Below are 22,936 nucleotides of genomic sequence, written 5' to 3' on the forward strand. Positions count from 1 at the left end.
TAGTTCCTGGGCCCCCCCTCAGATCACGTGGTCCCCTTGGGTCCGAGCCCCGCCCCTCATTGGTTCCCCGGAGCCCCGCCCTCCGGCCCGTGGCCCCGCCCCTCGCACCCTGTCCCTGCCTCTCATTGGTTCCCCAGAGCCCCGCCCTCCGGCTCCTGGCCCCGCCCCTCACACCTTGACCCCGCCCCTTTAGTTCCTGGCCCCCCCCTCAGATCACGTGGTCCCCTTGGGTCCGAGCCCCGCCCCTCATTGGTTCCCCGGAGCCCCGCCCTCCGGCCCGTGGCCCCGCCCCCAGCCCCCTGTCCCTGATTGGTTCCCCGGAGCCCCGCCCTCCGCCCCGTGGCCCCGCCCCTCTGGTCCCGGGGGCGGGGAGGTGGGGAGGGGGAGGTCTTGGATCCGGGTCCCACCTCTCATTGGCTCCCCGGTCACCATGCCCACCGTCACCATGCCTACGGTCACCATGCCCACCGTCACCATGCCCACGGCATCCCCGCCCATGGCATCCCCGCCCCCTCCCCCGAGGCCCCGCCCCCGTCCGCCCCGCCCCCCGGCTTCTGGGCTCCGGTGGGCGGCATGGCCCCGCTGCTGCCGCCGCTCCTGCTGCTCCTCTTCCTCTTGGGCCTCCTCCTCCTCTTCCTCCTCCTCCTGCTGCTGCCCGTCCTGCCCCCGGCCGCCGCCGTCGCCGCCGCCCACCGCCGCCGCCCGGAGCCCCCGGGCACCACCCCGCCCATGGCGCCACCCCACAGCCTGCTCTTTCGGATCGGGTCGGTGCCGCCGGCGCTCGGGCTTCCCCGGGACGGGGCGGGGGAGGGGGCATCTGCAGAGGGCGCGGGGGGGATGGACGGCCGGGGGGGGGCGAGGGGCATCTGCAGGGGGCACGGGGAGATGGACATCTGGGGAGGGAGAAATGGGGGGAGTGGGCATCCGCAGATGGCACGGGGAGATGGCTATCTGGGGAGGGGGAAATGGGGGGGGGTGGGGCATCTGCAGAGGACACACGGGGAGATGGACATCTGGGGAGGGGGAGATGGGGGGGGATGAGGAAATGGGGGGAGTGGGCATCCGCAGATGGCTCGGGGAGATGGATATCTGGGGCTGGGGAAATGGGGGGGATGGGGGAGTGAGGGGAGGGCGTCTGCAGCTGGGATGAGGGATGGGGAAATGGACATCTGGAGAAGGGTTGGGGGGTGGGGAGGTGGCCATCTGGAGATGGGATGGGGGGGTGGGGAAGTGGACATCTGCAGTGTCTGGCACAGGGTAAACGCTCGACAAATACCACAGTTATTATTATCATGGGGGGGATGGGGAGATGGGGAAGGGGAGATGGGCATCCGCAGATGGCGTGGCGGGGGGCGGCCGGTATGGGGAAGCCGATGCCGCTCGGACGAGGGTTTGCCCCCTTCCCTTCCCGGCCCTACCCGCTCTGAGCCCCCGGTGCCCTTCCCTGGCGGGGCATCCCCCGCACCCGCTCTCGCAGATCGGTGCCCAGGCCCCCGGGTGGAGAAAGGAAAGTGTCCTGGGGATCCCCTCCCTGTCCCCTTCCCCCCACCCCCAGTCAGCCCCCCAACCCGCTTCCCCTTCCTCTCTGACCTCTGTGGTTAACCCCTCCTTCCCCGCATCCTCCTGCTCTCCTCAGTCCAGGCCTTCCGATGCCAAGCTGGTCGTGGGCAGGGGATGTGTCCGTTTATTGCTGTACTGTCCTCTCCCAAGCGCTTAGTCCAGTGCTCCGCGCACAGTAAGCGCTCAATAAATACGATCGACTGACTGACCGACAACATCTGCAGTGAGCGGGGGCCGGGGAGGGCCCGGAGAGGCCCGCTGGAGCTTCTGGGCTCCTCATCTCCTTCCTGGTCTCAGCCCCTCTTCCACCTACCAGTCGTTTATCAATAATGCTACTAATAATGATGGTGTTTATTAAGCGCTTACTATGTGTCAAGCACCGTTCTAAGTGCTGGGGTAGCTCCTGTGGGAACTCACAGTCTTCATCCCCATTTACAGATGAGGGAACTGAGGCGCAGGGAAGCGAAGCGACGTGCCCAAGCTCCCGCAGCAAACGGTGGAGCCGGGATTAGAACCCAGGGCCCGCTGACTCCCAGCCCCGTGTTCCATCCAGCAGGCCCTCCCCACTCTTGCGTCTCCCCCTTATCCGAAGTAAGAAGTCTCCCTTCTAGCCATCAGAATTAATAAAAAGAATAATAATGGTGGTATGTGTTAAGCACTTACTATAATAATAATAATAATTATGGTACTTGTTAAGCTTTTATTATGAGCCAAGCACTGTTCTAAGCACTGGGGTAGATACCAGTTAATCAGATTGGACCCAGTCCCTGTCCTACGGAGGACTCGTGCTCTTAATTCCCATTTTACAGAAAAGGGAACTGAGGCCCAGAGAAATGAAGTAATACTAATAATAATGACACTGTTCTAAGCGCTGGGGTAGATACAAGGTCATCAGATTGTCCCATATGGGGCTCGCAGGCTCCATCCCCATTTTACAGATGAGGTAACTGAGGCCTAGAGAAGCTAAGTGACTTGCCCAAGGTCACCCAGCGGACAAGTGGCGGAGTCAGGATTAGAACCCACGACCTCTGACTCCCAAGCCCGGGCTCTTTCCACCGAGCCACGCTGCTTCTCGAAGTGCCTGGCCCATGGTCACACAGCAGGCACGTGACGGAGCTGGGATTAGAACCCGGGTCCTGCCGACGCCCAGGCCCGGGCTCTACTATGTGCCAAGCACTGTGGTAGATACTGTAAGCCCGTCAAAGGGCAGGGACTGTCTCTATCTGTTACCGATTTGTACATTCCAAGCGCTTAATACAGTGCTCTGCGCAAAGTAAGCGCTCAATAAATACTATTGAATGAATAAGACACAGTCCCCATCTCCCCTGGACCTCACAATCCAAGTGGGCGAGTCACTTAACTTCTCTGTGCCTCAGTTACCTGGTCTGTAAAATGGGGATCGAGACTGTGAGCCTCATGGGGGACAGGGACGGTGTCAATAAATCAAGCCGTGGTATTTAGCCAGCGCAGAGCACTGATCTAAGCGCCTGGGAGAGGACAATCCAACAGATTTAGCAGGAACGTTCCCTGCCTATAATGACTTTACAGATTAGAGGTGGAGCCAGACGTTACTCCGGATGAATAAGTAATTTATAATGAAGAATTTAAAGATTTGTACGCAAGTGCCGTAGGGTTGGGGTAGAGAAATATCAAATGTCCGAAGGTCACAGATCCGAGCGCAGAGATGACGCAGAAGGGAAAGTGAGCGGGGGGAGGGAGGACTTAATTAGGGAAGGTCAACCTCATTACTTTTTAATCTACCCCACAGTGTTTAAAACAGTGGTTGCCTATCAACCTCCGCACGAAACAAAAACTTCTCACTCTGGGCTTCGAGGCCGTCCATCCCCTCGCCCCCTCCTACCTGTCCTCCCTTCTCTCTTTCCACCGCCCACCCCGCACGCTCCGCTCCTCCGCCGCCCACCTCCTCGCCGTCCCCCGGTCTCCCCTATCCCGCCGTCGACCCCCGGCCCACGTCCTCCCGCGGTCCCGGAATGCCCTCCCTCCTCACCTCCGCCAAACCGATTCTCTTCCCCTCTTCAAAACCCTACTTAAAGCTCACCTCCTCCGAGAGGCCTTCCCACACTGAGCTCCCCCTTTCCCTCTGCTCCTCCTCCCTTCCGCGTCACTTCGACTCGCTCCCTTTGCTCTTCCCCCCCATCCCCACCCCACAGCACTCATGTATAATAATAATGTTGGTATTTGTTAAGCGCTTACTACGTTGTCCGTCTGTCTCCCCCTTCTATACCGTGAGCCCGACGCTGGGCAGGGATGGTCTCTGTCTGTTGCTGAATTGTCCATTCCAAGCACTTAGTCCAGTGCTCTGCACATAGTAAGCGCTCAATAAATACTATTGAACGAATGAGTGCCAAGCACTGTTCTAAGCACTGGGGGGGATACAAGGTCATCAGCTTGTCCCACGTGAGGCTCACGGTCTTCATCCCCGTTTTGCAGATGAGGTCACTGAGGCCCAGAGAAGTGGCTTGCCCATGGTCACCCAGCTGACAAGCAGCGGTGCCGGGATTGGAACCCAGGGCCTCTGACTCCCCAGCCCGGGCTCTTTCCACTGAGCCACGCTGCTTCTCTATGCTTATGTATATACGTACATAATTATCATTCTATTTATTTACCCCGATGCCCGTTTGCTTGTTTTGCTGTCCGTCTCCCCTCCTCTAGACCGGGAGCCCGTTGTGGGCAGGGATTCTCTCTCTTTATTGCTGTAGTCTACTTTCCAAGCGCCGAGTCCAGTGCTCTGCACACAGTAAGTGCTCAATAAATACGATGGAAAGAGTGAATGAACGGTGCCTGGCCCTTAATAAGTGCTTAACAAATACCATTAAAAACAAAACAGACAAAAAACCCACCAGGTATCGAATCCCTATTTTGCAGGTGAGGAAGGCCTGCCTCCTCCCGGAGGCCTTCCCAGACTAAGCCCCGCTTTTCCTCATCTCCCCCTCCCTTCTGCGTCGCCCTGACTCGCTCCCTTTCTTCATCCCCCCGTCCCAGCCCCCGCACCACTTAGGTCCACATCCCTCATTTATCGATTTCTATTCCTCTCCGTCTCCCCCTCTAGACTGTCAGCTCGCTGTGGGCAGGGAATGTCTCTTTTTTCTAATAATAATAATAATGATGTTGGTCTTTGTTAAGCGCTGACTATGTGCGGAGCACTGTTCTAAGCGCTGGGGTAGATACAGGGTCATCAGGTTGTCCCACGTGAGGCTCACGGTTAATCCCCATTTTACAGATGAGGGAACTGAGGCCCAGAGAAGTGAAGTGACTTGCCCACAGTCACCCAGCTGCCAAGTGGCAGAGCCGGGATTCGAACCCATGACCTCTGACTCCCAAGCCCGGGCTCCCTGGGTCGTGGCTCCGCCACCTGTCAGCTGTGTGACTTTGGGCAAATCACTTCACTTCTCGGTGCCTCAGTTCCCTCATCTGTCAAATGGGGATGAAGACTGTGAGCCCCACGTGGGACAACCTGATGACCCTGTATCTACCCCAACGCTTAGAACGGTGCCCGGCACATAGTAAGCGCTTAACAAATACCATCATTCTCATTATTTACAGATGAGGGAACTGTGGCCCCGAGAAGTAAAGTGATCCTGGCTCTGCCACTTGTCAGCTGTGTGACCGTGGGCAAGTCACTTCACTTCTCTGGGCCTCAGTTCCCTCATCTGTAAAATGGGGGTGAAGACTGCGAGCCTCACGTGGACAGCCTGATGACCCTGTCTCTCCCCCAGCGCTTAGAACAGTGCTCCGCACATAGTAGGCGCTTAACAAATACCAACATTATTTGCCCGAGGTCACCCGGCAGAAAAGTGGCAGGGCCGGGTTGAGAACCCATGACGAGGAGTACCATAATAATGATTATTATTATTACCCCGTGCGGTGCCTGGTGGCACGTCATAAGTCTTCCCAAATGCTCCCGCCGTGATTAATTGGTATTTGTTAAGCGCTTACTATGTGCCGAGCACTGTTCTAAGCGCTGGGGTAGACATAGGGGAATCAGGTTGTCCCACATGGGGCTCACAGTTTTCATCCCCATTTGACAGATGAGGGAACTGAGGAGCAGAGAAGTTAAGTGACTTGCCCACAGTCACACAGCCGACAAGTGGCAGATCTGGGATTCGAACTCATGAGCCCTGACTCCAAAGCCCGTGCTCTTTCCACTGAGCCACGCTGCTTCTCCAGTTATTATGATTATCATGATTATTGTGATCATTCCACCCTCTTGTCGGGGGCTCCTTGGGTTGCGAGAGGGCAGTGTCCCCCTCCGCTCTGACCGTCCCGAGTTGACCCAGCTCCTCCAGGCCCAGACTCTGAGGAGTTGCAAAACAGGATGGCCTCGGTCCCGCTCTCCTGGGGCTACTTCCGTCCCCCACATTCGCCTCCGGCCCCGGGGCTTTCCAGAGTCTCCGTGCTGCTTCTTTTATTTCTAGTCCTCTGTTCAGCGCTTACTACATGCCAGGCGCTCCTCTCCGTGCTCCTTTTATTTCTAGTCCTCTGTTCAGCGCTTACTACATGCCAGGCGCTCCTCTAAGCGCCGGGGAGGATTCAAGCTAATCTGATCGGCTGCAGTCCCTGGCCCACGTGGGGCTCACAGTCCTAATCCCCGTTTGACGGATGAGGGAACTGAGGTCCAGAAGAAGAATAATAATTAGGGTATTTGTTAAGCACTTAGTATGTGCCAGGCACTGTACTAAGCGCCGGGATGGATTCAAGCTAATCTGTGATCAGCTGCAGTCGCTGTCCCACATGGGGCTCACAGTCCTAATCCCCATTTTACAGATGAGGGAACTGAGGCACAGGGAATAATAATAATAATTAGGGTATTTGTTAAGCACTTTCTATGTGCCAGGCACTGTACTAAGCGCTGGGATGGATTCAAGCGTGGCGCGGTGGAAAGAGCACGGGCTTTGGAGTCAGGGCTCATGAGTTCGAATCCCAGCTCTGCCACTTGTCAGCTGTGGGACTGTGGGCAAGTCACTTTACTTCTCTGTGCCTCAGTTCCCTCATCTGTAAAAAATGGGGATGAAGACTGTGAGCCCCACGTGGGACAACCTGATTCCCGTGTCTACCCCAGCGCTTAGAACAGTGCTCTGCACATAGTAAGCGCTTAACAAATACCAACAAATACCAACATTATTCAAGCTAATCTGTGATCAGCTGCAGTTCCTGGCCCACATGGGGCTCACAGTCCTAATCCCCGATTTACAGATGAGGGAACTGAGGCATAGAGAATAATAATAACTGTGGTATTTTTAAGTGCTTACTATGTGCCAGGCACTGCACTAAGCACTGGGGTGGATTCGAACTATTCTGGTTGGACGCAGTGCATGTCTCGTGTGGAGCTCACGGTTTTAATCCGTGTTTTACGGATGAGGGAACTGAGGCACAGGGAATAATAATAATAATTGTGGCATTTGTTAAGCGCTTACTATGTGCCAGGCACTGTACTAAGCACTGGGGTGGATTCAAGCTATTCTGGTTGGACACAGTCCATGTCCCATGTGGAGCTCACGATTATAATCCCTGTTTCATGGATGAGGAAACTAAGGCATAGAGAATAATAATAATAATGGTGGTATTTGTTAAGCGCTTACTTTGTGCCAGGCACTGTTCTAAGCACTGGGGTGGATTCAAGCTGTTCTGGTTGGATGCAGTCCGTGTCCCACGTGGGGCTCACAGTTTTAATCCCTGTTTTACAGATGAGGGAACTGAGGCACAGAGAATAATAACTGTGGTATTTTTAAGCGCTTACTATGTGCCAGGCACTGTGGTAAGCACTGGGGTGGATCCAAGCTAATCCAGTCGGACGCAGCTCCTTTCCCACGTGGGGCTCAACGTCTCCATCCCCATTTGACAGATGAGGTCAGTGAGGCTCAGGTAAATAAGGGACTTGCCCACAGTCACAGAGCAGACAAGTAGTGTGGCTCAGTGGAAAGAGCCCGGGCTTGGGAGTTAGAGGTCATGGGTTCTAATCCCGACTCCGCCGCTTGCCAGCTGTGTGACTTTGGGCAAGTCACTTTACTTCTCTGTGCCTCAGTTCCCTCATCTGTGAAATGGAGATTAAAACTGTGAGTCCCACGTGGGGCAACCTGATCACTTTGTATCCCCCAGCGCTTAGAATGGTGCTTTGCACAGACTAAGCACTTAACAAATACCACCATTTGTTTATTTATTTTTTAGTCTTGAGAATCAATCAATCAATCAGTCATGTTTCTTGATTGCTTACTATGTGCAGAGCACTGTACTAAGCACTTGGGAGAGCACAATATAACAAATTAGTGGACATATTCCCTGCCCGAAACGAGATTACAGTCTATTAATACGAATAATTAAGTAATTTATAGTTAAAAGCAGCTTGAGAAGCAGTATGGCAGAGAAGCAGCGTGGCTCAGTGGAAAGAGCACAGGCTTTGGAGTCAGAGGTCACAAGTTCGAATCCCAGCTCTGCCACTTGTCAGCTGTGAGACTGTGGGCAAGTCACTTAACTTCTCTGTGCCTCAGTGACCTCATCTGTAAAATGGGGATTAAGACTGTGAGCCCCACGTGGGACAACCTGATTCCCCTGTGTCTACCCCAGCGCTTAGAACAGTGCACTGCACATAGTAAGCGCTTAACAAATACCAACATTATTAGAGCCCAGGCCTGGGAGTCATTCATTCAATCGTATTTATTGAGTGCTTACTGTGTGCAGAGCACTGGACTAAGCGCTTGGAAAGTACAATTCGGCAACAGAGAGAGACCATCCCTGCCCAATAATGGGCTCACGGCCTAGAAGGACCTGGGTTCTCATCCCGGTTCTGCCGCTTGTCTGCTTTGTGACCTTGGGTGAGTCACTTCACTTCTCTGGGCCTCAGTTCCCTCATCTGTAAAATGGGGATTAGGACTGTGAGCCCCATGTGGGACAGGGACTGGGTCCAATCTGATTAGCTTGACAACTCTCCCCAGCATTTAATACATGGCTCTGCACTCAGGAAGTGCTAAATAAATACTATTGATCGATTGATCTACCCCAGCGCTTAGTAGGGAGAATGGACAGGACCCGGGCCTGGGAGTCAGAAGGTCGTGGGTTCTAATCCCGGCTCTGCCACTTCTCAGCTGTGTGACTGTGGGCAAGTCACTTCACTTCTCTGGGCCTCAGTTACCTCATCTGTAAAATGGGGATACAGACTGTGAGCCTCACGTGGGACAACCTGATTACCCCGTATCTATCCCAGCGCTTAGAACAGTGCTCGGCACACAGTAAGCGCTTAACAAATACCAACATTATTATTATTATTTTCTGCTGCGTGACCTTGGGCAAGTCACTTCACTTCTCTGGGCCTCAGTTACCTCATCTGTAAAATGGGGATAGAGACCGTGAGCCCCAAGTGGGACAAGGACTGATTCCACCCCAATTTGCTTATATCCACCCCAGCGCCTAGTACTGTGCCTGGCACACAGTAAGCGCTTAACAAATACCACAATCGTTATCATTACAGGGCCGGCACATCGCAAGCGCTTAACAAATACAATTGGAAAAAAAAAGAAAGCAGTGGAATGTTTTCATTCATTCATTCAATCGTATTTATTGAGTGCTTACTGTGTGCAGAGCACTGAGTTAAGCACTTGGAAAATACAATTCAGCAACAAATAGGGACAATCCCTGCCCACAAAGCACTTCCCTTTAGACTGTGAGTTCACTGTGGGCAGGGATTGTCAATGTTTACTGTTATATTGTACTTTCCCAAGCGCTTAGTACAGTGCTTACATAGGTAATGCTTACGTGCAGTAAGCGCTTAATAAATATGTTGAATGAATGAATGTGCCAAGCACTGTTCTAAATGCTGGGGTAAATACAAATTAATCAGGCTGGATGGACACAGCCCCTGTCCCCCACTGGGGCTCTCACCCTTAATCCCCAATTTACAGAGGAGGGAACCGAGGTGCGGAGAAGTGAAGTGACTGGCCCAAGGTCACACAGCAGACAGGTGGTGGAGCTGGGATGAGAACCCAGGTCCTTTTGACTGCCACCAACTAATGATGATAATAATAATAATAATGATGATGGTTTCTTGTTAAGTTAATGAAGCGGCATTTATTCTAGAGAAGCAGCGTGGCTCAGTGGCAAGAGCCGGGGCCTGGGAGTCAGAAGGTCACAGGTTCTAATCCCAGCTCTGCCACTTGTCTGCCGGGTGACCTTGGGCAAGTCACTTCACTTCTCTGGGCTTCGGTTCCCTCCTCTGTAAAAGGGGGATGAAGACTGTGAGCTCCATGCGAGACAGGGACCGTGTCCAACCCGATTTGCTTGTATCCACCCCAGTGCTTAGTACAGTGCCTGGCACATAGTAAGCACTTAACAAATACCATCATCATTATCATTATTATTATTATTATATGGAGTCAGGGCAGGTGCCGGGAAGGGGAAGAGGGCCCCAGGGGCCGGAAGGCTGGGAAGGGAATACAAAAGACCCCAAGGGGATTGGGATCCGGCAGGAAGGGGCAGAAAGGAAGGAAGGAGAGCCGTGAGTGAGGTCCCAGTAGGGGAAGAAGGAGGATGGGGGGAAACTGAGGCCCTGGGAGGGAGGGGGCCTTGGGGAGGAAGGCATCCCGGAGAGGAGGCGGGGAAGCAGGATCGGACAAGAAAGAAAAACCTGAGTTCCCCTTCGTCCGGGTTCTCCCACTCACTCACTCACTCATATTTATGGCGCGTTTACAGTGTGCAGAACACTGTACTAAGCGTTTGGGAGAGGACAGTTGAGAAGTGGCATGGCGTAGTAATAATTATAGTATTATTATATTTATAATGTTTATATAATTCATATTTATATAGCATTAGAATATAGTGATAATTATAATGATGATAACTGTGTTATCTGTTAATAATAATAATGATGGTATTTGTAAAGCGCTTACTAGATGCCGAGCACTGTTCTGAGCGTAGATGCAAGGTGATGAGGTTGTCCCACGTGGGGCTCACCGTCTTAATCCCCATTGTACAGATGAGGTCACTGAGGCCCAGAGAAGTGAAATGGCCTGCCCAAGGTCACACAGCAGACAAGTGGAGGAGCCGGGATTAGAAAATCACATCTCCTCCAGAAGGCTTTCCCTAATTAATTTCTCTCCTTCCTAGATTATATCCCCAACTACCATCTTAACACTTCTGCACCAATTAGACACTTGGATATTCTGCACGGATAATAATAATGTTGGTATTTGTTAAGTGCTTACTAAGGGCAGAGCACTGTTCTAAACGCTGGGGTAGATACAGGGTCATCAGGTTGTCCCATGTGAGGCTCACAGTCTTCATCCCCATTTTACAGATGAGGGAACTGAGGCCCAGAGAAGTGACGTGACTTGCCCACAGTCACACAGCTGACACGTGGCAGAGCTGCGATTTGAACCCATGACCTCTGACTCCCAAGCCCGGGCTCTTTCCACTGAGCCACGCTGCTTCTACACACCCTGTTAATTAAGTATTTACTCAGCCTTTACTATGTGCCAGGCCCTGTCCTGAGCACTGGGGTAGATACAAACTAATCATGATGATAATGATGGCATTTATTAAGTGCTTACTATGTGCCAAACACTTTTCTAAGCACTGGGGGGTATACAAGGGGATCAGGTTGTCCCACGTGGGGCTCACGGTCTTCATCCCCATTTCCCAGATGAGGTAACTGAGGCCCAGAGAAGTGAAGTGACTTGCCCAAAGTCACACATCTAACAAGCGGCAGAGCTGGCATTAGAACAACCCATGACCTCTGACTCCCAAGCCCAGGCTTTTTCCACCGAGCCACGTTGCTTCTCATAATCATGTTCCTTTCAGGGCTCACAGTCTAAGTAGGAGGGAGAAGAGAGAAGCACGGTGGCTTAGTGGGTAGAGTTCGGGCCCGGAAGTCAGAAGGACCTGGGTTCTAATCCCGGATCCCGGCTGCTGTGAGACCTTAGACAAGTCACTTCACTTGTGGGCTTCAGTTATCTCATCTGTAAAATGGGGTTTAAGACCGTGAGCCCCACGTGGGACTAAACTTAGGAACAGTGCCTGGCACTCAGTAAGTGCTCAGCAAATACCATTAAAAAAAAGAAAAACACAGGGATGGAATCCCCATTTTGCAATTGAGGGAACTGAGGCACCGAGAAGTGAAGTGACTCAGCTAAGGTCACACAGAAGGTATGTGGTGGAGCCGGGATGAAAACCCAGGACTTCTGAATCCCAGGCCTGGGCTTTTTTCCACTAGGCTACACTGCCTGCTGTGTGACGTTGGGCAACTCACTTCAATCAATCAATCAGTCACATTTATTGAGCATTTACTATGTGCAGAGCACTGACTAAGGGCTCGGGAGAGCACAAGACAACAGAATTAGCAGACGGGTTCCCTGCCCACAAGAAGCTTACAGTCCGGAAGGGGAGACAGACATTCGTACGGATTAATGTAATTTAAAGAGATGTACATAAGTGCTGTGGGGTTGGGAGTGGGGAGAATATCAGATGTCCAAAGCTTACTTCTCTGTGCCTCGGTTTCCTCAACTGCAAGATGGAGATTGCATCCCTGTTCTCCTTACTAATTGGACTGTGATCCCCATGTGAGATTGGGACTGTGTCCCATCTGATTGGCGCGTTTCTACCCGCCGCTTATCTGCTGTGTGATCTTGGGCAACTCATTTCACTTCTCTGGGCCTCAGTTTCCTCATCTGTCAAATGGAGATGAGGATTGGGACCCCCACATGGGACAACCTGATGACCTTGAATCTCCCCCAGCACTTAGAACAGTGCTTGGCACAGAGTAAATGCTTAACAAATACCATAATCAGTGCTTAGAACAGTGCATGGCACATAGTAAGCGCTTAACAAATACCACAATTATTAATTATTATAATTATTATTACCCCAGCGCTCAGAACAATGCTTGACAAAGAGTAAGCGCCTAATAAATACTATAAAATATCAAGAGAAGCAGCATGGCTTAGTGGGTAGAACCCGGGCCCGAAGTCAGAAGGACCTGGGTTCTAATACTGCCTCTGCCACTTGTCTGCTGTGTGACCTTGGACAAGTCACTTCACTTCTCTGTGCCTCAGTTTCCTAATCTGCAAAATGGGGATGAAGACTGTAAGCCCCACGTGGGACAGAGACAGTGTCCAACCTGATCAACTTGTATCTACCCCAGCGCTTAGAACAGTTGTTGACACATAGTAAGCGTTTAACAAGGCATTTATGTACAAATCTGTAATTTATTTATTTCTGTTAATGTCTGTCTCCCCCCACTCTAGACTCTAAGCTCTCTGGTGGGCAGGGAATGTGTCTGTTTATCATCCTATTGTACTCTTCCAAGTGCTTAGAACAGTGCTTTGCCCACAAAAGTGCTCAGTAAATAAGATTGAATGGGTGAAGTACCATAATTATATTATTATTATTATTGTTAAAAAAGAGAAAACAACTAAGTGTCTCTTATGCAATCCCTCCCCAGTCTCCTACCTGCCATCTGATGATCTCTTACCTCCCCCATGGCCTAGTAAAGCAGCGTGGCTCAGTGGAAAGAGCCCGGGCCTGGGAGTCAGAGGTCATGGGTTCAAGTCTCGTCTCCGCCGCTTGTCAGCTGTGTGATTTTGGGCAAGTCACTTAAGACTGTGAGCCTCATGTGGGACAGCTTGATCATCTTGTATCCTTCCGAGCGCTTAGAACAGTGCTTTGCACATAGTAAGTGCTTAACAAATGCCTTTATTAGTAGTAGTAGTAGTAGTTGTACCTGTGTGACTTTGGGCAAGTCACTTCACTTCTCTGGGCCTCAGTTCCCTCAGCTGGAAAATGGGGATGGAGACTGTGAGCCCCATGTGGGACAGGGACTGTGTTCAACTCAATTTGCATGCATCCCTCCCTGGGCTCAGTACAGTGCCCGGCACACAGCCAGCACTTAAATTATTATTATTATTAATTAATTAGTTATTACCCCGCTGGGCACATAATCAGCACTCAGCAAATGCAACGTGTCAGTTCCACGAGGGCAGGGGACTTGTCTACCAACTCTGTTGTATTGGACTCCCCCAGTAATAATAATAATAACGTTGGTATTTGTTAAGTGCTTACTATGTGCAGAGCACTGTTCTAAGTGCTGGGGGAGATACAGGGCCATCAGGTTGTCCCACATGAGGCTCACAGTCTTAATCCCCATTTTACAGATGAGGTAACTGAGGCACAGAGAAGTGAAGTGACTTGCCCACAGTCACACAGTTGTCAAGTGGTGGAGCTGGGATTTGAACCCATGACCTCTGACTCCCAAGTGCTTCGGCTGGTGGTCTAGGATGTGAGCAATAAATATGATCGATTGACTGATTCACATCCACCAAACTAGCTCTCTTCCCCTCTTCAAAGCCCTCCTGAGAGCTCACCTCCTCCAGGAGGCCTTCCCACGCTGAGCCCCCCTTTCCTTCTGCTCCTCCTCCCCTCCCCATCGCCCCGACTCCCTCCCTCTGCTCTACCTCCCTCCCCGCCCCACAGCACTTGGGTATCTATGGACATATTAATTATTCTATTTATTTTATTAATGAAGTTTAAATCTAGAATTCTATTTATTTATATTGATGCTATTGAGGCCTGTTTCCTTGTTTTGTTTTGTTGCCTGTCTCCCCCCTTCTAGACTGAGCCCGTTGTCGGGTAGGGATTGTCTCTATCTGTTGCCAAATTGTACTTTCCCAGCACTTAGTCCGCACACAGTAAGCGCTCGGTAAATACGATGGAATGAAGGAATGAATGATTATTTAATATTTGGAGAGGAAGAGAATGGAGCCTTTCTGCAGATGTTGACATACACTAGGTAAAAGGGTAGGAGCCGAGATAGGGCTGATAAAAGGAGGGCAGTCAGCCAAAAGCGAACAGGCCCTACCCCCGTCCCCGTCCCCTCTGCCCTACCTCCCTTTTTTTTTTTTAGGTGGTGGTAGGCAAAAAGATGAACATATTTTGGACACATCATCAGGAGGACTGAGCCTCTGAAGCAGACACTAATGTTAGGAAAAGGCCAGGGAAGACGTGGAAGAGGCAGACCGGCAGCTAGATGGACAGAGACCCTAACGACGTTCACGGAAGAACCGTTAGAAAGGTTGCGGGGTAGGGCAGAGGACAGCACGTTCTGGAGAAAGTCTATCCGTGGAGTCACTATGAATCGGAAACGACTCCACGGCACTTAGTGATAATAATAAAATTTGTTAGGTGCTTACTGTGTGCTACGCACTGTTCTAAGCAGCGTGGCTCAGTGGAAAGAGCCCGGGCTTCGGAGTCAGAGGTCGTGGGTTTGAATCCCAGCCCCACCGCTGGTCTGCTGTGTGACTTCGGGCAAGTCACTTCACTTCTCTGGGCCTCAGTGACCTCCTCTGTAAAATGGGGATTAAAACTGTGAGCCCCATGTGGATCAACCTGATAGCCTTGTATCCCCCCAGCGCTTAGAACAGTGCATTGCACATAGTAAGCGCTTAATAATTGCCATCATTATCATCATGATTAGCTTGTATCTACCCCAGTGCTCGGGACAGGGCCTGGCACATAGTAAAGGCCGAGTAAATACTTAATAAACAGGGTGTGTAGAAGCAGCGTGGCTCAGTGGAAAGAGCCCGGGTTTGGGAATCAGAGGTCATGGGTTCAAATCCCAGCTCTGCCATTTGTCAGCTGTGTGACTGTGGGCAAGTCACTTCACTTCTCTGTGCCTCAGTTCCCTCATCTGTAAAATGGGGATGAAGACTGTGAGCCTCACATGGGACAACCTGATGACCCTGTACCTACCCCAGCGCTCAGAACAGTGCTCTGCACTTAGTAAGCACTTAACAAATACCACCATTATTATTATTATTATTATTATTATTAACTTCTCTGTGCCTTAGTTCCTTCATCTGTCAAATGGGGATGAAGACTCTGAGCCTCACGTGGGACAACCTGATTACCCTGTGTCTACCCCAGTGCTTAGAACAGTGCTGTGCACATAGTATGCAGAGCACTGTTCCCTTCTCCCTTCCCCTCCCCTCAGCACTGTGCTCATTTGTATATATTTTTATTCCCCTATTTATTTTGTTAATGAGGTGTCCATCCCCTTGATTCTATTTATCGTGATTATGTTGTCTTGTTTTTGCCCGCCTGTCACCCCCGATTATACTGTGAGCCGTCATTGGGCAGGGATTGTCTCTATCTGTTGTCGAATTGTCCATTCCAGGCGCTGAGTACAGTGCTCTGCACATAGTAAGCGCTCTATAAATACTATTGAATGAATAGTAAGCGCTTAACAAATACCAACATTATTAGTACTATTAAGCGCTGGAGTAGATCCAAGCTTATCAGGTTGGACACAGTCCCTGTCCCACTTGGGGCTTAATCCCCGTTCTACAGATGAGGGAACTGAGGCCCAGAGGAGTGAAATCCCCAGCTTCCCCCAGTCCCCCGGGGGTGTGGACGCCTGTTCCCCCAGTCCGGGGGTGTCCCTGAGCTGGGGCAGCCGAAGCCCCCCAAGGCCCTCATCTTTGCTCCCTCAGGTCTTCTCTCTCTCATTAAGCCTCTTTGCAGTTTTCTCCAGGGCAGAAGGCGAGGTCTGAGCCTGGAGGCTTGGTCCTTAAAGGGCCAGAGATCGGTCACGCAGTCAATAGTATTTATACAATGGTATTTATTAAGCACTTACTACGTGCACAGCACTGGACTGAGCTCCTGGGAGAGGACAATGCAACAATAAACAGTGACGTTCCCTGCCCACGACGAGCTCACAGTCTAAACAAAAACTCACTCCTGGCCTCAAAGCTGGTCCATCCGCTTGCCCGCTCCTCCCTCACCTCCCTTCTCTCCTTCTCCATCGCAGTCCGCACACTCCGCTCCTCTGCCGCGCTCACCTCCTCACTGGGCCTCCTTTTGCCCGTCCCGCCGTCGACCCCTGGTCCACATCCTCCCGCTGTCCTGGAACGCCCTCCCTCCTCACCTCTGCCAAACTCGTTCTCTTCCCCTCTTCAAAGCCCTCCTGAGAGCTCACCTCCTCCAGGAGGCCTCCCCAGACTGAGCCCTCCCTTTCCCTCTGCTCCTCCTCCCCTCACCATTCCCCCTACTCCCTCCCTCTGCCCCTCCCCATCCCCCTCCCCAAGCTCTTGTGCATATTTATATATATTATTTTTTACTCGATTTATTTTATTAATGATATGTATATAGCTCTGATTCTATTTCTCTTGATGGTTATTGATGCCTGACTACTTGTTTTGTTTTGTTGTCTGTCTCCCCCTTATAGACTGTGAGCCCCTTGTTGGACAGGGATGGTCTCTATCTGTTCCCTAATTGTCCATTCCAAGCGCTTAGTGCAGGGCTGTGCACACAGTAAGCTCTCCAAAAATACCACTGAATGAATGAATGAATGAATAAAGGGTGGCCGGGAGACAGACATCAATACAAATAAATACAATGACAGATCTGGACATCAGTGCTGGGAGGGCTGGGGTTGGGGGGAAGAGCAAAGGGAGCAGGTCAGGGCGACGTAGAAGGGAGTGGGAGATGAGGAAAGGGGGGCTTAGTCTGGGAAGGCTTCTTGGAGGAGGTGGGCCTTCAGTAAGGCTTTGAAGGTGGGGAGAGTCATTGTCTGCGGGATTAAAGGAGGGAGGGACTTCCGGGCCAGAGGCAGGATGTGGGCCAGGGGTCAGAGGCAAGACAGACAAGCTGGAGGCCCAGGGAGAAGGTTAGTGGCACCGGAGTAACGAAGTGTGCCGACTGGATTGTAGAAGGAGAGGGGCAAGGTGAGGTAGGAGGGGGCAGAGCACTGTAATAATAATAATAATAATGTCGGTATTTGTTAAGCGCTTACTATGTGCAGAGCACTGTTCTAAGCGCTGGGGTAGATACAGGGTCATCAGGCTGTCCCACATGAGGCTCACAGTCTTAATCCCCATTTTACAGATGAGGGAACTGAGGAACAGAGAAGTGAAGTGACTTGCCCACAGTCACACAGCTGACAAGTGGCAGAGCTGGGATTCAAACTTATTATACCATAATTATGGTATCGGTTAAGCGCTTACTATGTGCCAACCATTGTTCTAAGCCCTGGGGTAGATACAAGGTCATCAGGTTGTCCCACATGGGGCTCACAGTCTTTATCCCCATTTTACAGATGAGGGACCTGAGGCCAAGAGAAGTGAAGTGACTTGCCCAAAGTCACACAGCTGACCAGTGGTGGAGCCAGGATTAGAACCCACGACCTCTGACTCCCAAGCCCGGGCTCTTACCACTGAGCCACGCTGCTGAGCACTTGGGAGAACAGAACCATTCTCTGACCACAACGAACTTACAGTCTAGATGGGGAGACACACATAAATAGAAAGAAATAAATCACAGATCTGGACATAAGTGCTGTGGGGCTGGGAGCAGGGGGATGAATAAATAATAATAATGGCGGGCTGGGAGCAGGGGGATGAATAAATAATAATAATGGCATTTATTAAGCGCTTACTATGTGCCAAGCACTGTTCTAAGTGCTGGGGGGATACAAGGTGATCAGGTTGTCCCATGTGGGGCTCACAGTCTTCATCCCCATTTTACAAATGAGGTAACTGAGGCCCACAGAAGTTGTGACTTGCCCAAGTCACCTAGCTGACAAGTGGCGGAGTCAGATTAGAACCCATGACCTCTGACTCCCAAGCCTGGGCTTTTTCCACTGAGCCACACTGCTTGCCAATAAAGGGAGGAAGTCACCCTCTGTCTGCCAGGTGAATCCCAGGAGGAGCCGGTAGAGAAGCAGCGTGGCTTAGTGGAAAGAGCCTGGGCTTGGGAGTCAGAGGTCGTGGGTTCTAATCCCTGCTCCGCCGTTTGTCCGACCTTGGGCAAGCCACTTCACTTCTCTGGGCCTCAGCTCCCTCATCTTTAAAATGGGGTTGGAGACTGAGCCCCACATGGGATGGGGACTGGGTCCAACTCGATTTGCTTGGATTCACCCCCGTGCTGAGAAACAGCGTGGCTTAATGGGAAGAGCCTGGTCTTGGGGGTCAGAGGATGTGAGTTCTAATCCCGATTCCACCACTTGTTTGCTGGGTGGCCTTGGGCAAGTCACTTAATGTCTCTGTGCCTCAGTGACCTCATCTGTAAAATGGGGATGAAGACTGTGAGCCCCATGGGGGACAACCTGATGATCCTGTATCTACCCCATTGCTTAGAACAGTGCTCAGCACATAGTAAGCATTTAACAGATACCATTATTATTATTATTACAGCACCTGGCACATAGTAAGTGCTTAACAAATACCGTTATTATTACTATTATTAGTAGTAGTATTATTATTAATCCCACCTCTGCTATGTTCTTACTCTGTGTGACCACAGGCAAGTCACTTAACTTCTCTGTGCCTTAGTTACCTGATTTGTAAAGTGGAGATTCCCCCCTACTTCAATTGTGAGCCCTGTGTGGGACAGGGACTCTGACCACCATGATTATCCTTTTCCAGTGCTTAGAACAGTGTTTGATACATAGTGATTGCTTAAATATTATTGTTATGATTAATCTGGCAGGGATGGGACCCAGGTATCCTGGTCCAGCCAGGCAGGTGGTTTGGATCGGGGTGGGGGCGCCCAGGGTAATAATAATAATAATGATGATGGTTTTTGTTAAGTGCTTTCTATGGGCCAAGCACTGTTTTAAGCGCTGGGGGGGATACAAGGTCATCAGGTTGTCCCACGTGGGACTCACAGTCTTCATCCCCATTTTACAGATGAGGGAATTGAGGCCCAGAGAAGTGAAGTGACTTGCCCAAGGTCACACAGCAGACAAGTGGTGGAGTCGGGATTAGAACCCACGACCTCTGACTCCCAGGCCCGGGCTGTTTCCACTAAGCCTAGAATCCCACCTTTGTCCCACTCTGACAATGACTCTCCCCCTCTTCAAGGCCATATTGAAAGCCCATCTCCTCCAAGCCCTTCTTTCCTCTTCTCCCACTCCCTTCTGCGTCACCCTGACCGGCTCCCTTCATTCATCGCCCCCTCCCAGCCCCACACCACTTCATTCAGTAGTATTTATTGAGTGCTTACTAGGTTGCAGAGCACTGTAGTAAGTGCTTACACCACTTCTGTCCATCTCCCTCATTTATTTCTTTCTATTCATGTCTGTCTCCCCGTCTAGTCTGTCAGCGCATTGCGGTCAGGGAATGTGTCTGTTTATTGTCTTGTGCTCTCCCAAGCGCTTAGTCCAATGCTCTGCACACAGTAAGCGCTCAATAAATCTGACTGACTGACCGACTGACCCTCAGCAGCTTCCAGAGAGCCCCAGGCCTGACCCAACCCCGGCCTCGTGCCCCTCGAGATGAAGATGCCCCCTCCTACCTCCCCTCCCTTCTCTCTTTCCACCGCCCACCCCGCACGCTCCGCTCCTCTGCCGCCCACCTCCTCACCGTCCCCCGTTCTCGCCCATCCCGCTGTCGACCCCTGGGCCACGTCCTCCCTCTGGCCTGGAACGCCCTCCCTCCTCACCTCCGCCAAACTAATTCCCCTCTTCAAAGCCCTACTGAGAGCTCCCCTCCTCCAAGAGGCCTGCCCAGACTGAGCTTCCCCTTTTCCCTCTGCTCCCTCTGCTGCCTCTCTGCCCCCCTTCTCCTCCCCTCAGCTAAGCCCCCTTTCCCTCTGCTCCTCCTCCTTCCCTTCCCCTCCCCTCAGCACTCTGCTCATTTGGATTGATTTTTATTACCCTGTTTATTTGGTTAATGAAGTGTCCATCTCCTTGATTCTATTTATGGTGATTATGTTGTCTTGTTTTTGTCCTTCCATCTCCCCCGATTATTCATTCATTCATTTAATAGTATTTATTGAGTGCTTACTATGTGCAGAGCACTGGACTAAGCGCTTGGAATGGACAAATCGACAACAGATAGAAACAGTCCCTGCCCTTTGACGGGCTTACGGTCTAATCGGGGGAGACGGGCAGACGAGAACAATGGCAATAAATAGAGTGGAGGGGAAGAGCATCTCATAAAAACAGTGGCAAATAAACAGAATCAGGGTGATGTACATCTCATTAAACAAAATAAATAGGGTGATGAAGATATATACAGTTGAGCGGACGAGTACGGTGCTGAGGGGGTGGGGCGGGAGAGGGGGAGGAGGAGATTAGACTGTGAGCCCGTCATTGGGCAGGGATGGTCTCTATCTGTTGTGCGATTGTCCATTCCAAGAGCTTAGTCCAGTGTTCTGCACATCGTAAGCGCTCAATAAATACTATTGAATGAATGAATGAAGGTGTTCCCCGGGGCCAGGAGCAAGATAGAGAAACACCTGTCCCCCAACCCTGTCTCACGGTCTCATGAGAAGCAGTATGGCCTAGTGGCTAGAGCCCAGGCTTGGGAGTCAGAAGGTCATGGGTTCTATTTCTGACTCCACCACTTCCCTGCTGTACGACCTTGGTCACTTCACTTCTCTGGGCCTCATCTGTAAAATGGGGATTGAGATTGTGAGCCCCCTGTGAGACAGGGACCGTGTCCAACCTGATTTGCTTGGATTCACCCCAGGGCCTGGCACGTAGTAAGCGCTTAACAAAGTTCATCATCATTATCATTGTTATCATTATCATTAATAAGGTCTTCCGGTCTCCCCTCCCCGGCAGGTACCACCTGTATACCCGCACGTGGCTGGGCTACGTCTTCTACCGGCAGCAGCTGCATCGGGCACGGAGGCGTTTCCCCAATGGCCACTCCACTGCCCAGCCCCACCTCTTCAAGGGTAAGCCCCGCTCACCCTGACCTTAGCCCCAACGCCGCCATGACCCTGGTCCTAGCCGCCATCCCATTCCTCCTCCTCCTCCCCACCCCTAGCCCTTTCCTCCGGGGATCCTCCTTCCCACCCTACCCCCAGGAGCCCCCGTCACTCATTCATTTATTCAACCGTCTTTATTGAACGCTTCCTGTGTGCAGAGCACTGTACTGAGCACTTGGGAGAGTCCAATAGAACAATAAACAGACACATTCCCTGTGTCCGTCTCCCCCCTCCTTCGGGACTGGAAGCTCACTGTGGGCAGGGACTGTGTCTCTTTATTGTTCTTTTGGACTCTCTCAAGTGCTCAATACAGTGCTCTGCACACAGGAAGCGCTCAGTAAGAGAAGCAGCGTGGCTCAGTGGAGAGAGCCTGGGCTTGGGAGACAGAGGTCCTGCGTTCTAATCCCGCCTCTGCCGCTTATCAGCTGGGTGACATTGGACTTCACTTCTCTGGGCCTCAGTTCCCTCCTTTGTCAAATGGGGATGAAGACTGGGAGCCCCAAGGGGGACAACCTCATCACCTTGTATCCCCACAGCACTTAGAGCAGTGCTTTGCACATAGTAAGCGCTTAACAAATACCACCATTATTATTATTATTATTAATAAAGACAGTTGAATAAATGAATGATTGAAGGGGCATCCTGGGGGTAGGGTAGGACCAGAGTTCTAATCCCAGGCCCGCCACGTATCTACTGTGCGACCTTGGGTAAGTCACTTAACTTCTCTGAGCCTCGGTTACCTCATCAGTTAAATGGGGATAGAAATCAATAAATGACAGAGATGGACATAAGTGGTGTGGGGCTGAGCGGGGGATGAATAATAATAATAATAATAATAATAATGGTATTATGGTATTTGTTAAGCACTTACTATGTGCTGGGCACTATACTAAGCGCTGGAGTGGATACTTAAAAATCACGTTGGACACAGTCCCTGTCCCACGTGAGGCTCCCAGTCTACATCCCCATTTTCCAGATGAGGGAACTGAGGCCCAGAGAAGTGAAGTGACTCTTCCAAGATCGCACAGCAGACAAGCGGCGGAGCCGGGATTAGAATCCGTGACCTTTTGACTCTCAGGCCCGGCTCTAGCCACTACGCCAGGCTGCTTCTCCAAGGGATGAAGGGAGCCAGTTAGGGGGAGGCAGAAGGGAGAGGGAGAAGGGGCGGGGGGGGGGCTTAGTTGGGGAAGACCTCCTCCTCCTTCTCCTCCTCTTTCTCCTCCTCCTCTTTCTCCTCCTCTTTCTCCTCCTCTTTCTCCTCCTCCTCCTCCTGACCCCGTCTCCCCTGCCCCACTCCCACCCCCTGTGCCCTCTCAGGGGTGAAGGTGCTGCCCGTCCCCATCCTGTCTGACAACTACAGCTACCTCATCGTGGACACCGAGGCGCGGCTGGCCGTGGCCGTGGACCCCGCAGACCCCCGAGCCGTGCAGGTGAGCCGGGTGGGGGTCTGCGGGACAGGGGGCGGGGGGCCGTGGGCGACCAGTTTCCTCCTCCCCAGCCTCCTGGGGAGGGCACTGGATGCCAGAGTGCCTGGGTTCCTGGAGAAACAGCGTGGCCTAGTGGGTAGAGCCCGGGCCTGGACGTCAGAAGGACCTGGGTTCTCATCCTGGCTCCGCCACTTGTCTGCTGGGTGACCTTAGGCAAGTTGCTTCACTTCTCTGGG

General features: G+C 51.8%; 1 protein-coding gene across 1 annotated transcript in view; it reads left to right on the forward strand.

Moving 5' to 3' along the window:
- Positions 1 to 666: 666 nt before the first annotated feature.
- LOC100086475 (probable hydrolase PNKD) overlaps positions 667 to 22,936 on the forward strand; it is a 31,999-nt gene continuing 9,729 nt past the window's right edge. The window contains exons 1-3 of the mRNA XM_029068141.1: positions 667 to 764; positions 21,125 to 21,240; positions 22,591 to 22,703. Coding sequence (XP_028923974.1) covers positions 730 to 764; positions 21,125 to 21,240; positions 22,591 to 22,703 — 264 coding nt within the window. The 5' untranslated portion in view covers positions 667 to 729. The remainder of the gene's footprint in view (positions 765 to 21,124; positions 21,241 to 22,590; positions 22,704 to 22,936) is intronic.

The sequence above is a fragment of the Ornithorhynchus anatinus genome, chromosome 1 (genome assembly GCF_004115215.2).
Source record: "Ornithorhynchus anatinus isolate Pmale09 chromosome 1, mOrnAna1.pri.v4, whole genome shotgun sequence".
Lineage (NCBI taxonomy): Eukaryota > Metazoa > Chordata > Mammalia > Monotremata > Ornithorhynchidae > Ornithorhynchus > Ornithorhynchus anatinus.